The sequence below is a fragment of the Cyprinus carpio genome, chromosome B18, assembly GCF_018340385.1.
Source record: "Cyprinus carpio isolate SPL01 chromosome B18, ASM1834038v1, whole genome shotgun sequence".
Classification (NCBI taxonomy): Eukaryota; Metazoa; Chordata; class Actinopteri; order Cypriniformes; family Cyprinidae; genus Cyprinus; species Cyprinus carpio.
This window is the reverse complement of record NC_056614.1, coordinates 23819173-23835359: the sequence shown is the minus strand read 5'-3', so window position 1 is coordinate 23835359 and position 16187 is coordinate 23819173. Positions and strand designations below refer to the sequence as shown.

Genomic DNA, 16187 nt, shown 5'->3' with positions numbered 1-16187 from the left:
TGACCCATGGATCTTTGATATTGTGTGTGTGTGTGTGTGTGTGTGTGTGTGCCAATACACACACACACACACACACACACACACACACACACATACACACACACACACACAATATATACAATATATATATTTTACAATTATATATATATAGAATTTATTTATTTATTTATTTAACCCTTATTTAACCAGGGAAATCCTTTGAGAACAAGTCTCTTTTACGAAGGAGCCCTGGCCAAGAAAAAGGTCAAATATATACTGGAATTCAAATTAGGTCAAACAATATTACATTGCTGCTCATTTGGACCAATTTGGTCCCCTGAAAAGCAATGCTGAAATAATAATCAGCCTTTTACTAATTGTTAACCAGTGGCAGACTATGGATGGTATAAAATGTATTACAGAATTTCATATAGTTGAAAACGTCACCTTGTCTTGAATTACAAAGAAAGTTACTTATATGAAGTGTTGAATCCACGTTACAACACATTATATTGATTTGGCACACTTTGAGGCCCTTCTCTTGTTTCCCTGGAGGTCCTTGTTAATTAAGGAGGCTCCCTGCGCGCTGCAGCGCTCCGGATCCGCCGGTAGGGGTCAGCGGCGAGGCGGCGTGTGTTCAGGCCTGTCACTCATCAGACCGCAGAAGCAGCAGAAATGATCGCACTGGACCCCGGAAGTGTGTGTGACCCTCATCATTATTTCTCATCTATGAAACCCTTTAAACAGCTTGAGAAATGAAATGATCCATTTATATCTGCCCATCGCTCATCTGAGAATCACAACTGGTGGATCGAATCTGATTTCGGAGGCGGTAAGCGAAAGAAGAAGCTCAGCATTTCGATAAAGAAAGTGAATCGTGATGATGTTTGTATGGCTGCGATTTAACCGCCGATTTAAATGTGTTTTACTGCTTTATAATGAGACTGTCAGAATAATTAAAGAGTTTATTGGTAAGTTAATACATTAATTATAATTAAAGGAGGTTAAAAATATTATAACCAAACGATGAATTAGATGAAGGGTGTGACGGGAGATTAGTCTTAAAGGGAAATAAACAAACATATAGTTGTGTTGTTATGATGGTTGCTATGAAAGTTTACAATTAGTAATCACAGCATACTTGCTGATTTTGTGCCTGTTTATTATTTTTAGCTGCCCTGAACAAATATCGCAAACCAAAACACATTTCCTCGTAACAGGCCAGTGTCACTTTCAGTTGCTTGTGTGTGAATGAGAGGGGTTTTGTTTGTGTATTGTAACGTTTATTAATGTTTGGGCTTTCAAACACGAATCTTTTAATATCAGGGCAGATTTTTTGATTTAGTCAGTTACACCTGACTGAGGGAAACTTGGGTTTGTAGCAGTTTGAAGTCAACCACAGCATTATCTGATCTGTCAGAGAGGTAGTAAGTGAAACTGAGGTTTGTTTATCAGATGACAGGCTCTTAAATAAGCACCTTTTCAAAGTAGCTTTACTTATGAAGGACTTCAAAGGAGAGTTTACCTGAAAATGAATAGTATGTCGTGATTTACACACCCACATATTACAACACAAAAGCTGGGATGAATGTCAATAACAAGTTCGTTCTTATATAAACCTAAATTGCCCATTTACTCAACCATTGGTGTTGTCTATATTCATTTAAAACAGAAGGATTCATTATAAGTATAATATACTTCACCAAGGCAACATTTAAATATAGCCATAGAAAGTTATTTGCAAGAAACGATCAGAATTAGTTAGGGACATTATTAGAAATTATAAAAAATTGACTATTATTCTATTAAACCATGACATATAGTTGAGCCTGTGTGTTATTTTAGGTTGCAGATTTGACTTTTGTAAAATATAGAGCTTGTTTACATATGTTTATATATTTAAATGATTATTAGAGATGAATGCTAGTTATGTGTAAGGCTGAAAATAAGGCTCTGTCTGCATTGCTTCGCTTACTGACACACTTTCATTACTTATCCCATGATTCTCTGTATATGTGTGTCCTCTACAGGCTCCAGACTGTGGATGCCTTTGAGTTCAAACCCAACAGGGTTCGAGAGGATGTCATTGTGAGGGACGCTCTGCGTGGTGAGTCATTTGCATCGCTTGAACAAACCCCTCACACTAAGTAACAAACTTCAGTTTGTCAGAAAAGCAAATATGTGCAGGTGAGCGTCTACTGTAAAGAATCACACAATTGTGATTGAGTTGAGTTTACATTGTCATTTTTGGCACTGGCCATTCACATCTTACTTTTAGGCTGTTTGGCCTTTTCTTTTGTAAGCGATTTGCATCTCAGAAGTATTTATGTAAATCAGATACTAAATGTCAGCCCAAGCTGAAGATAAAAACTTCTTCCTTGTTTCTTTAACTAAAGACACCAGACTGGCAGTGAAGTTCAAGTGCTACCAGGATAGTAAATGGTTACCACCACAGCATTATAAGAGAGCTTCGTTTTGAAGCTTTTACACAATCAAAGTTTAATTACAAAAATATGAGGCTTCTTAGATTTTGACTTTCACTTTATTTGTATCTGTTTCTAGTGGTTGGATATGGGAATTGAAATTATTTAGTGGGTTATTATATTATTTAGATAGAAGTGCATGCTTGATTCAAATTTTTGAACCCATTTTTTAATTTGTCATAAAAATGTACATTCAATCATTTGAAAAAAAAGTAATAACTCATCTTTCCTTAAGACACAATTTGAGGTATAATTTCATGTCTGTAGCACCGTCAAACTCTCAAAATGAGCTGATACTCACCGTAGTAAATAGACATTTATGTGTTTGCATTTAGCAGATGCTTTTATCAAAAGTGACTTAAATTGCACTGAAGGATATAAATTGAATCAGTTCATCCATTCCCTGGGAATCAAATCCTTTGCCTTGGTGTTGGTACGGTGTAAAAGTATTGGAGTATGTTTTACAAGAAAGCGTTTCAGTTCTTCTGCTTAAAAATTATTTAATATGTTACTTGCCATTTGTAAATGTGAGATTTACTAGCAATGTCAAAATTGTTTCTACACTATTTTTTTCACTGTAGTGCCATGCTTGCACATGTTGTATTGCTTTCCAATGCATCTTCTTTATCTGTACAGTAACATTATTAATAAGCATGGGAATCAGTGTTATGTCTTGCTCGTCCTGCACACCCGTGTCTCTCTCTCTCTCTTTGTAGGTGAGAATGCAGTCTTCAGGACACCGGTTGAGGGATGTGGAGCAGCACCAGCCCCTGCTCAGCGGAGGAGAGGAGGAAGTGGCGGCCAGCCGCGTCTGGTTCATCCAGGACAGCTGCGGGATGGTGTGCGCCTTCATAACCTGGTTTCTGGTCATGTATGCCGAATTCGTGGTGAACTTTGTCATGCTGCTCCCCTCCAAAAGCTTCTGGTACTCTCTCATCAACGGCGTGGCGTTTAACTTCCTGGCTGTGCTGGCGCTGACGTCACACCTGCGAACCATGCTGACGGATCCAGTAAGAAAGGACTGCTAGTTTGATTAAATGCGGTAATGAAGATTTTATTCTGGGTGTTATTGATGTGAGGTGTGCTGTGTTTACCAGGGAGCTGTTCCCAAAGGTAACGCCACTAAAGAATACATGGAGAGTCTGCAGCTGAAGCCAGGAGAGGTCATCTACAAGTGTCCAAAATGCTGCAGCATTAAACCAGAGAGGGCACACCACTGCAGGTATGACCAACATCTGATAAATGACTCATCATTTGTATCTGTACGTGGTCACATTCTAGACTTTTGTAGCATTTTCACTGACACTTCAAATGTCAGGCCAGGTTTCTAGCACCAAAAACAGTCAATTTATGTCAATATTCCACCCTCTTTTTGACACTTTTTAAAGGATTATGTTATGATTGGCTGATCTTTTTGCATTTGGAAAGATTAAAATCCTCCCTTTCAAGTTGCATTGATATGTAAACACAATTTCTCATATTTTTTATTAGATGATTTTTTTTTTTTTGGTTTTTATTTTTGCTTTTGACTGAAGAAGTTATTTTTGAAGTTTATTTTGTGTTTACGATGGTTTTATTTATTTGTTTTATGATAACATTGGTTGATTTTGTAATATGAATTGCGGTTTAAAATAACTTTTTTCTATTGGAATATACTTTAAAATGTCATTTATTTCTGTGATGCAAAGCTGAATTTTTTCAGCATGAGCAGGGTTTTTCCTGGGTCAAAATTGGTCTTCAGTGGTGGCTGACCCGACATGGTCATCCACACACAGCAAAGAGTACCCTAGTACCCACATAGATCCGCAAGCCCAAATATCGACAATAAATGTTAAATTTAAAATAAATACAAAGAAACAGTTTGTGATTTTTTTTTTTTTTTCTAATTGCCCCTATTTATTCATGAAACATTATCACTGTCAGGCTAGATAGTAAAAGAAAGCGATTACAACTTATTTTTACATGTAAAACATCATCGATACCAAATTATATTTGAAATGTCAAAGGGATCACAATTTATCTATTTACTAATTATGCAATATATCAGACACAGATATTACCTGTCACTCTCACGGTCATCCTTTCTTGCCATCTTTGGAAAAAGCTGTGATTTTTCCACGACTGGCTTTCATAGTTTAGATAGATAGATAAAAATAGATAAAATCCTTTGTTGATAGACCTGATAATTATTTTAGTATAATCATATCAATTAAAAAAGTAGCATTAAAAACATAGTGTTAAAAGGTGTAATAGTGTATTTTTTTACCATATAAAATTTAATAAAATTAGCAGCTAGCTAGCAACAGCTTGCTTTGTGCTTTGATCTAGTTTATCTCACTCCAGTCTAACTTTAAACTAAATGATTTTATAGGTAATTTACTACACAATGTCATAGGCCTATGAAATACTGGGGTTATTAAGGCTAAATTTTACTAAACACTCTGGCTAAAATGGGGGGTAAGCACACTTACTTTTCTCATTTCAGATGTGTATGTTCTTCTAAGAAGTAATGATTTGTTATACACTGATTCAGACACTGACGGGCAGGCCAATTGCTTTAACCATTCATTATAATGAATCGGCTCAAAGGAGTCATTAGGTCGCGAATCAGACTTTAGCGGACGTGTTGTGTGTGAATCCTGGCTGTTAGGACATCGCGAAAGATTTGTCAACACACACACACACACACACACACACACACAAAGAACACTTCATAACTGGATAGATTATTATTATTATTTTACGTTTATTTAAAGTTACGTCAGCTGCATGTGCGGAATGCTTGTCACAAGTTGTAAGAGAAGACAAGGCAACTTTTTTTTTGACTGCAATTCACACCCAGCGGTAATTCAGGCAAAAATATTCTCGGAATGCACCACGTGAAACATGGATTCGGTCTCCCGTCTTTTAGGATCAGGGTGATTTTGATGCGAGGGAGAGAGTAAAAGACAGAACTGAAGACTGAGAGTGCGCGCGCGGGGGAGGGGCGCTGTGCTCGTTCTCTCCGTCACTCCGTCTGTAAGCCTGCTTCACTCACAAAAACACAATAACACACCTCAAATAAGGCTTTGGCGTGACAAAAAATCGTTTTGGCGGCCGCCAAAAAATTTTCAATGTAGGAAAAACCCTGATCAGTCTTCAGATGTCATCACATGATCCTTCAGAAATCATTCTAATATCCTGACTTGCTACTGAAAAACAACAATTTCTATTATTATCAGTGTTGTTGAAACAGTTTGGGAAACTGTGATCATTTTTTTAGGACAGTTTGTTGGATATAATTTTTTTAGGAAAGTTTTTTAATTAAAATAGTAGTCTTTTGAAATATTGTAAATGTCTGTACTGTCACTTCTGATTAATTGAATGCTTCCTTGAGAATAAAAAATATTATCCCCGAGTTTAAGAAAATCTAGTAGTGTATTGTTGAACTAGGGAGGAAGTATTTTGCCTTACATATCCCTTTTAAATCAAGTCATTTGTATTTAAAGGCCAAGCATCGGTGACTTCTAGACGTTTGTCATCTTGTTTTATAACTGCTATGGTTTTGTTTGTTGTAGTATCTGTAAGAGATGCATCAGGAAGATGGATCACCACTGTCCTTGGGTCAACAACTGTGTGGGCGAGAACAATCAGCGATTCTTTGTCCTCTTCTCACGTTGGTTTTTTTTGTTATTGTTTTCCTTTTTTTTAAATTTTTTTCACGGAGGAATTGCTGACCTTCTTTTGCCATAGTTTTAGAGCAAATATGATTATGAAATGGGTGATTTCGACTCTAACATCTGTTTGTGACTACTTAATCAGTTCTGTATCTCCAAAGCAGTTATTTGTTTATATTGTGATCTTTGGTCGTACGACTACTTGACAGCTGACAGGTCGTTACTACTTTGACAGCTGTAAAGATAGTGTTTTTTATTTTTTGGTAGTGTACTGTTTTTTTTTGTAAACGTTACTAATAAAAAAATATAGAATTCATTTTTTATTATTGTAAGGTTTCCATTATACTCGTATTGCTTTATTGTCCTTAATCAGTGACCTTTACTCTGATAAACGTTTCAGGCATCATAAGGTGTCAGCATGACAAAAGCATTTTACATTGAAAGTGTTGAATTTTTAATAGTATTTGGCTTTTTTTTTAATAAGGTGTTTTGATTTGAAAGTGTTTTTGCATTGAAAGTGTTGAATTTTTTTTTTCTTCTCAGATGTTTCACCTGTGTCAGGAGTCAGGTGGAAATGGTGGGTAAAAGACATTTGAGGTTGTCAATCCGTTACTGGAGGACAGAGAATATCGTGTCATAAGAAGTCAAGTGACATTCAGTATGCAGTGTCATTGTAGGCTTCTTTTGCTCTGATAAGCCACTTTAAGCTTAAGAAAACACTTCATCATAATTTTGGCTTAATATATGTAGTCAGTTCATAATTAAATTAATAAAAGATCAAATATTTAAAATGTATACATTTTGTGTCAACAAGAATCTATATTATATATTTTTTTCTAATTGGCTTTTTATTTGCATGTACAAACAGTATCTACAGTATGTACTTTTTTAAAATTATGTGTCACTAAGAATGTATTTTTTTTTTTCATTTCCCTTCCACTAGAATAAAATCTTTTTTTTGTAATCTGTACTGCTGTTCTTTTACTCCTAATACAAATCACTTGTGAATCTTGATGGCAGCATTGGTTTTGACAGCAGAGTCATCTGGGTCCGTGTTGTTCTCCTCTGTTCTGTAGAGTGTAGTGATTGTTGCTCTCCACCGGTGGCGGTTCTTTGGCTGATGATTTTTTTTTTTTTTCCCTTTTCCTGTGTCGTTGGAAAGCACTGCTGTTTCTCACCTTACACTGCCTGTACATGTTTCGGCACTCAGATTCACCTTCCATCTGGAATGATGAGACCGTAAGTTGACTTCCACCAAACCCCAGAAGTCCTCTGACCTGGTTACTACTACCATTACTTCTGACGGAACTGAACTTTTACAGCCTGTTTGTTTTTAATATTATTTATCACAGTGTATTATAATTATTGAAAAAAACAACACCTGCAGAAATGATTATATCTATTAAATAATAGTTAATATGTAAGATTAAAATAATTGTATTTTAGTTGTTTTGGATTGCAGTAATTCATAAAAATATACAATTACAAATATTGTCAATAATAGAAGCAGTAAAAAGAAGATATTTTCATTGTATGCCGCCAGTATTTCTCAGATAAACAGTTCAAATTCACAGCATTTGAAGTTGTTAATTGATTATATTAATCTATCTATATTATGTGAATAAAAATATAATTTTATTGTTAATCATAAAAATATATATTTTTAAATATTTTTTTTTAGTTTATTTTAAAAGCAGTAAAAATTTTTCAATTTATGAACTACATAATTGATGACAGATCTAGTGTCAAAAGGAATTCACTGCATTTGAGTTCATAATTATTTATTATATATATATTTATATGTATATGTGTGTACGTGTGTGTTTTAATTATTCAAAAATAAAAATTACTAATAATAATTACCACTATTAAATGCCAATAATTAATACAATTAATAATACTAATATTTTATGTATAATAAAGCAGTAAAAAAAGTTTTTTTTTTTTCATTTTATGCTTCATTATTTCTCAGATCTACAGTTCATATTTATTTATATTAATATATATGTATATACTAAAAAATATTAATCATTAAAAGACAAATATTGTATGTATAATAAAGCAGTAAAAAAGATTTTTTTCATTTTATGCTGTATTATTTCAGTTCAAATTCACTGCATTTGAGTTCTGTAACAATGCGCTGACTGTACTAGCCTAAACTCTAGATTTCTCGCTTGATCTCTCGCACAGGAAATCGAGCGACTGAAGAACGAGAAGCCCACGTGGGGAGCGGATGGGTGCGAGGGGACGGGAGATGGGGCTGTTTTTTTTTTTTGTTTTTCAGGGGCGGGTCGCCCTCTTCTGCTCTGTGTTCAAACCCTTTGATGACTCCGCTTTTCCGGGTTCTGATGGTTGGCGCCAGGAAGAACGGGGCCGAGTTCTCCGTCTGAGTGATAGAATGCTGTCCTCCTTCAGGCCCTATCATGCCTATTACCCCCCCTCACATAGGAACATATGGACTCCTTCCTTTAATGCTGAAGCCAGGTATCTTGGAGGTTAATAAAACCTGTTAAAGAACTGATGTCGCTCTGGAACAATGAGGCTACGTCTCGATACAGCCCGTCTGTGTCCCCACATTAAAACCTCGGGCGGGGCATTCAGGTACGACAATCTGATACTATCTTCTGCACCAGTAACGCAGATTATTTACTGTTTTTTACTATTACCTCATTTTCAGGAAATCAGGCACACTGGGTTAGCACTGCATTGTTGAAGAAAAAAAAAAAAAAAAAACCTTGTAAGTATTGGTGTCCCCTTTTTAATATTCTAGCTAACTAATGTAAAATGCTGGTATCGTAAATGTTTACAACATTATAAACGATAAATTTATTTTAGTTTCCTTCCAACAAGTTTAAATTGTCATTTTTGCACTGCCATTTCACAGTTAATTTTAGGCTGTTGGCCCTTTTCTTTTGTAAGGATTGCATCTCAGAAGTATTTATGTAAATCGATACTAAATGTCAGGCCCAAGCTGAAGATAAAACACTTCTTCCTTGTTTCTTTAAAACGAAAGACACCAGACTGGCAGTGGAACGGTTTAAGTGCTCACCAGATAGTAAATGGTATTACCACTCACGAGCGTCATTTTAAGCAAGAGCTTCGATTCGTCTGGGGGAAGGCTCTTACCACAATCAAACGTTTACTTAACAACATATGAGGCTTTCTTAGATGTTTCACACTTCCAACTGTATTTGTGGTCGTGTTTTCGTAGTAGGCTTGGATATGGGGAATTGAAACTATTTAGTGGGTTATTTATATTAAATTTAGATAGAAGTGCATGCTTGAGTCAATCGTTGAACCCATTTTTTAATTTGTCATAAAAATGTACATTCAATCATTTTGAAAAAAAAGTTAATAATAACTCTCGTCTTTCCTTAAGACACCAATTTGATGGGTATACTTTAATGTCTGTATCACTCTCAAAATGAGCTGATACTCACCGTAGTAAATAGTGACATTTATGTGTTTTGCATTTAGCAGATGCTTTTATCAAAAGTGACTGAAAATTGCATTGACGGATATAGAAAACAAATTGAATCATTTTCATCCACTTCGCCCTGGGAATCAATCCTTTGCCTTGGATGTGTTGCTACAGTGTAAAAGTTATTGAGTATGTTTTACAAGAAAGCGTTTTCAGTGCGTTTCAGTTAAAAATGATTTAATATGTTACTTGCCATTTGTAAATGTGAGATTTACTAGCAAGGTCAAAGTTGTCTCTCTACAAACTATTTTTTTTTTTCACTGTAGTGCCATGCTTGCTCAGGTTGTTATTTGCTTTTCCCAGTGCATCTTCTTTATCTGTACAGTAACATTAATTAATAAGCATGAGAGGGAAATCAGTGTTTATGTGTCTTTTGCTCGTCCTGCACAGGAAGACCCGTGTCTCTCTCTCCTTCTCTTTGCAGGTGGAGAATGCAGTCTTCAGGACAACCGGTTGAGGGATTGGAGCAGCACCACCCCTGCTCCGCGGGTTTGCGGAGGAGAGGAGGAAGTTGGCAGCCAGCCGCGTCTGGTTCATCCAGGACAGCCTGCCTGCGGATGGTGTGCGCCTTCATAGGAACCTGGTTTCTGGTCATGTATGCAGAATTCGTGGTGAAACTTTGTCATGCTGCTAACCCCTCCAAAAGCTTCTGGTACTGCTCAGGGTCTCATCACAACGCGTGGCGTTTAACTTCCTGGCAGTTGTGCTGGCGCTGACGTCACCACCTGCGTAACCATGCTGACAAGGATCCCAGTAAGAAAGGACTGCTAGTTTTGATTAAATGCGGTAATGAAGAATTTTATTCTGGGTGTTATTGTTTGTGAGGTGTGCTGTGTTTACCAGGGAGCTTTTCCCAAAAGGTTAACCGCCACTAACAGAAAGAATACATGGAGAGCCTGCAGCTGAAGCCTGGAGAGGTCATCTACAAGTGTCCAAAATGCTAGCAGCATTAAACCAGAGAGGGCACAAACCAACTGCGGAGATTGACCGAAAAAAAAGATCTGATAAATCTGAATAAGACTCATCATTTGTATCTGTACATGGTCTAATTCTAGACTTTTGTAGCATTTTCCACTGACACTGTCAATGTCAGCCAGGGTTTCTACACCAAAAACAGTCAATTTATGGTCAATATTCCACCCCTCTTTTGTTTTGACACTTTTTAAAGGAGGATGTTGATGGTTTGTTTTTATTTTTGGATTTTGTTTTATTAATTTGGTAAGTTTTAAGTTGCTATTTTTATGTTTGCACAATTTTTTTGTATTTTCAATTTGCTCATCATAACTTAAACTGAAGAAGCCATTTTTGCAGTTTAGTTTGAATATACGCTAATAAAAATTCATTCTAAACCAATTCTTTAAAATTTTATGCTCACGACCAAGGTTAGGCATTTATTTATGCTCACCAAGGTTGCATTTATTTGATTAAAAAAACATTAGAATTATGAAATATGATTGCGGTTTAAAATAACTTTTTTCTATTGGAATATACTTTAAAATGTCATTTATTTCTGTGATGCAAAGCTGAATTTTGAGCATCAGATGTCGTCATATGATCCTTCAGAAATCATTTTTTAGGACAGTTTGATGAATAGAAAGTTCAAAAGAACAGCATTTAATTAAAATAGTAGTCTTTTGAAATATTGTAAATGTCTGTACTGTCACTTCTGATTAATTGAATGCTTCCTTGATGAATAAAAATATTATTCCCGTTTAAGAAAAATCTAGTATTGTATTGTTGACTAGGGAGGAAGTTTTGTTTTCTTATTATTTTGCCTTACATATCCCTTTTAAATCAAGTCATTTGTATTTAAAGGCCAAGCGTATTGTGAATGCCAAGCATCTTGTCCATCTGGTTTTTTATAACTGCTATGGTTTTGTTTGTTGTAGTATCTGTAAGAGATGCATCAGGAAGATGGATCACCACTGTCCTTGGGTCAACAACTGTGTGGGCGAGAACAATCAGCGATTCTTTGTCCTCTTCACCGTGAGTGTGTCTGATACTGCTGTCCCTTCTTTTACAATATTTTCATGGAGGAATTGCTGACCTTCTTTTGCCATAGTTTTAGAGCAAATATGATTATGAAATGGGTGATTTCGACTCTAACATCTGTTTGTGACTACTTAATCAGTTCTGTATCTCCAAAGCAGTTATTTGTTTATATTGTGATCTTTGGTCGTTACTACTTTGACAGCTGTAAAAAAAGAAATTCTGCAGATAAGCTAATGTACTGTATTTCTTGGCAGAAACAAATGTTTATTGTAAACGTTACTAATAAAAAAATATTGAATTAGTTTTTTATTATTGTAAGGTTTCCATTTATACTCTGTATTGCTTTATTGTCCTTAATCAGTGACCTTTACTCTGATAAACGTCTCAGGCATCATAAGGTGTCAGCATGACAAAAGCATTTTGCATTGAAAGTGTTGAATTTTTTTTTTCTTCTCAGATGTACATAGCCTCCATTTCTTTGCATGCGCTGTGTCTCAGCGGTTTCCACTTCTTCACCTGTGTCAGAGTCCAGTGGAATGGTGGGTAAAAGACATTTGAGATTGTCAATCCATTACTGGAGGACAGAGGATATCGTGTCATAAGAAGTCAAGTGACATTCAGTTTTAAGATGTTTGAGGTGTAGGCTCTTTTTGCTCTGATAAGCCACATTAAGCTTAAGAAAACACTTCATCATAATTTTGGCTTAATATATGTTGTCAGTTTATAATTAAATTAATAAAAGATCAAATTAATATTTAAAATGTATACATTTTGTGTCAACAAGAATCTTCAAATATTTAAAATGTATACATATATATATTGATATATTATAGTAATATATATATTTATTTTTTTTTTTTTTTTTTTTTTTTTTCTAATGGGAGGGGGGGGTTTTTTTTACATGTACAAACAGTATCTACAGTATGTACTTTTTTAAAATTATGTGTCACTAAGAATGTATTTTTTTTTTTCATTTCCCTTCCACTAGAATAAAATCTTTTTTTGTAATCTGTACTACTGTTCTTTTACTCCTCATACAAATCACTTGGGAATTTGATGGCAGCATTGGTTTTGACAGCGTCATCTCATCCGTGTTGTTCTCCTCTGTTCTGTAGAGTGTAGTGATTTCTCTCCACCTGTGGCGGTCTTGCTGATGATTTTCCTGTGTCTGGAAGCACTGCTGTTTCTCACCTTCACTGCTGTCATGTTCGGCACTCAGATTCACTCCATCTGTAATGATGAGACCGTAAGTTGACTTCCACAAACCTCCAGAAGTCCTCTGACCTGGTTACTACCACCATTACTTCTGACGGAACTGAACTTTACAGCCATGTTTGTTTTATTATTTATCACAGTGTATTATAATTATTAAAAAAACAACCCTGCAGAATTATTTATATTAATATATTAAATATGTATAGATTAAAATATTGTATTTTAGTTGTTTTGTATTGCATTAATCATAAAAATATAAATTACAAATATGTATAATAAAGCAGTAAAAAGAAGATATTTTCATTGTATGCCGCAGTATTTCTCAGATAAACAGTTCAAATTCACAGCATTTGAGTTGTAATTTATTTATATTAATATATTATATATGTGATAAAATATAATTTTATTGTTAATCATAAAAATATATATTTTTAAATATTTATTTTTTTATTTTATTTTAAAGCAGTAAAAATATTTTCAATTTATGATACATAATTGATACAGATCTAGTTCAAATTCACTGCATTTGAGTTCATAATTATTTATTATATATATATTTATATGTATATGTGTGTACTTTTTTTTTTTTGTTTTTTTTAATTATTCATTAATAATAATTTATTAATAATAATTAAATGTATTTAATTAATACAATTAATAATACTAATATTTTATGTATAATAAAGCAGTAAAAAAAGTTTTTTTTTTTTCATTTTATGCTTCATTATTTCTCAGAGTCTACAGTTTCATATTTTATTTATATTAATATATATTGTATAATACTAACATTATATTAATCATGTCACAATACAAATATTGTAGTGCTAATAAAGCAGTAAAAAAAGATTTTTTTTTCATTTTTGCCTTCTCACATTAGATTCTCAGAGATACTACAGTCATCATTATTTATATATATAATATATATGTCTATATACTACCATTACGCTAATCATTAAAATACAAATATTTTATGTATAATAAAGCAGTTAGCGTAAAAAAATAAGGTATTTTCCTTTCATTTAATGCTTCATTATTTCTCAGATCTACAGTTCATATTTATTTATATTAATATATATGTATATACTAACATATATTAATCATTAAAAGACAAATATTGTATGTATAATAAAGCAGTAAAAAAGATTTTTTTCATTTTATGCTTCATTATTTCTCAGATCTACAGTTCATATTTATTTATATTAATATATATGTATATACTAACATATATTAATCATTAAAATACAAATATTGTATGTATAATAAAGCAGTAAAAATAAGGTATTTTCATTTTATGCTGTATTATTTCAGTTCAAATTCACTGCATTTGAGTTCTGTAATGATGTGATTGTTGTAGTATAAACTCTAGATTTCTCGCTTGATTTCTCGCACAGGAAATCGAGCGACTGAAGAACGAGAAGCCTGCGCTGGGGAGCGGGCGGGTGCGATGGGACGGGATGAGGGCAGTTTTCGGCGGGTCGCCCTCTCTGCTCTGGTTCAACCCTTTTGCTGGACTCCGCTTTCGGGTTCTGATGGTTGGCGCCCGGAAGAACGGGGCCGAGTTCTCCGTCTGAGTGAAGAATGCTGTCTGCCTTCATGCCTATTACCCCCCTCACATAGGACATAGGACTCCTTCCTTTAATGCTGAAGCAGGTTTGGAGGTTTAAAACCTGTTAAATAACTGATGTCGCTCCTGGAACAATGAGGCTACGTCTCGATACAGCCTGTCTGTGTTCACACATTAATACCTCGGACGGCGGATCATACTTGTTGTGCTCATATTGTCTTCATGAACATTCACACTCATGGGTTTTTGATTTGCTTTTCTTTCTTTTTTTGTTGTTCGGAAATTTACTGAACATTTGAAGGGTGTTGATATCCGTTATCCAGCCTGAAGTAATTGCATCTAGAGCTACCGTGTGGCAAAAATAATGGTTGCTATGGTTGTTTTAAAAAATTAGATCATAAACCAAACAAAATGTGTTTTGCCAAAAAAAAAAAAAAAAAAAAAAAAAATTCTTCTTTTTGAGTGTATCTAAAAATGTCTGTAAGGTAAATTAAAATTAAAATGAAAAGAATTTGAAATTTTTATATTTTTATTTTTTTGTTATTTTTTCAAAGTAAATATTTGATTTGCATTATTGTAATATAATCTATTATTTAAAATGTAAAGTATTTATACATCAAGATATTTTTTGTACTGAATATAATTTATGCTAATTTAAATGTTTAATTTCTTTATTATATCAATGACAGTGAGATTTGTTTCACACTACAGTCATGAGAATTTGTTTAGTTGCTTTATACACAAAAATCTTTAATTGCAGATAAAATGAGCTTTGTTTTCTTTTTTTTGTGTGTAATATTTTTTTTTTTTTTTTTTTTTTTTGGAGGTAGTAGGTTTTTTTTTGTGATTTTCTTTTTTTTGTGTTTTGAGATTTTGGGTGTTTTTTTGTCATTTTGTCTTTAGCACATACCCTAAACGATAAAGTCATTTTAAAATAGTCTCATCTTCATGTATTGTAGAGATAATAATAGCCTCATTCTGAAGTCTTGAAATTAATGCCGATCCCACAAAGAACTTGAATGGATGGCGTTAACTATATAGAATTCTCACATTGACCTTAAGCTGCTCTGTGAGATAAATAAAGACAAATCACATCATGGTGTACATAATTAAAGTATGTCCTCAGTGCGCACAAGGCCCACGGCTGAGCCAGGAACTCTTAATTAACGTGTAGATTACAGTTTTAACACGCAGCAGTAAATGAGCTGACGAGGACAGGCACAATTCACCGAGGCTGACTATCACTTGTGTTTTATACTGTGTTTCTCGTTGCATCGTGTTTTCATCGTCTCCTTCACTTTGATCGGTAGATTGCTTTTACCTTTAGCTTAGAGAATCCTTTCATGATGACCACTAAGTTTTCCTTGTGGAAAAATATTTCCATCATAAAAAGCTGGATCTTGTTTGGCAGAGCCGAGATGATGTGTGTGTTGCTTTGATTTTCAAGGGAATCTCACAGAATCTGTCAAAAACAACTTGGTGTCATATTTGACCCCCAAATTAAATGATAAAAAACAAGAAATTATATTTTGCATAAAGACAATCGGGTCCTTTCCCACAAATTCTTATTAATATAATATAATATAAATTATGTGTTAATAAATATATATTTATAATAATAATATATGTATATGTGTATGTATATATATATATATATATATATATATATATATCAATTTTAAATATTAAAATATATATAAAATATTGCAAAATAATAAATTATATTATTTAAAAGTAAAACATTTGAAAACTCATTTGAAATTTACTCACATTAATTTTTTTTTTTAAATCATCAGTTATCATATATAAAAATCATC

General features: G+C 33.8%; 1 protein-coding gene across 1 annotated transcript; it reads left to right on the top strand.

Annotated features, from left to right (window-relative positions):
* Nucleotides 1–577: 577 nt before the first annotated feature.
* On the top strand, nt 578–14821 carry LOC109109464 (palmitoyltransferase ZDHHC7-like). The gene is made up of 8 exons (XM_042744500.1): nt 578–811; nt 2010–2086; nt 3179–3472; nt 3560–3684; nt 11489–11585; nt 12049–12130; nt 12707–12837; nt 14198–14821. The coding sequence occupies exons 3-8, from the start codon at nt 3185–3187 to the stop codon at nt 14375–14377; spliced, it is 903 nt and encodes a 300-aa protein (XP_042600434.1). The 5' UTR covers nt 578–811; nt 2010–2086; nt 3179–3184; the 3' UTR covers nt 14378–14821.
* The last annotated feature ends 1366 nt before the right edge of the window (nt 14822–16187 follow it).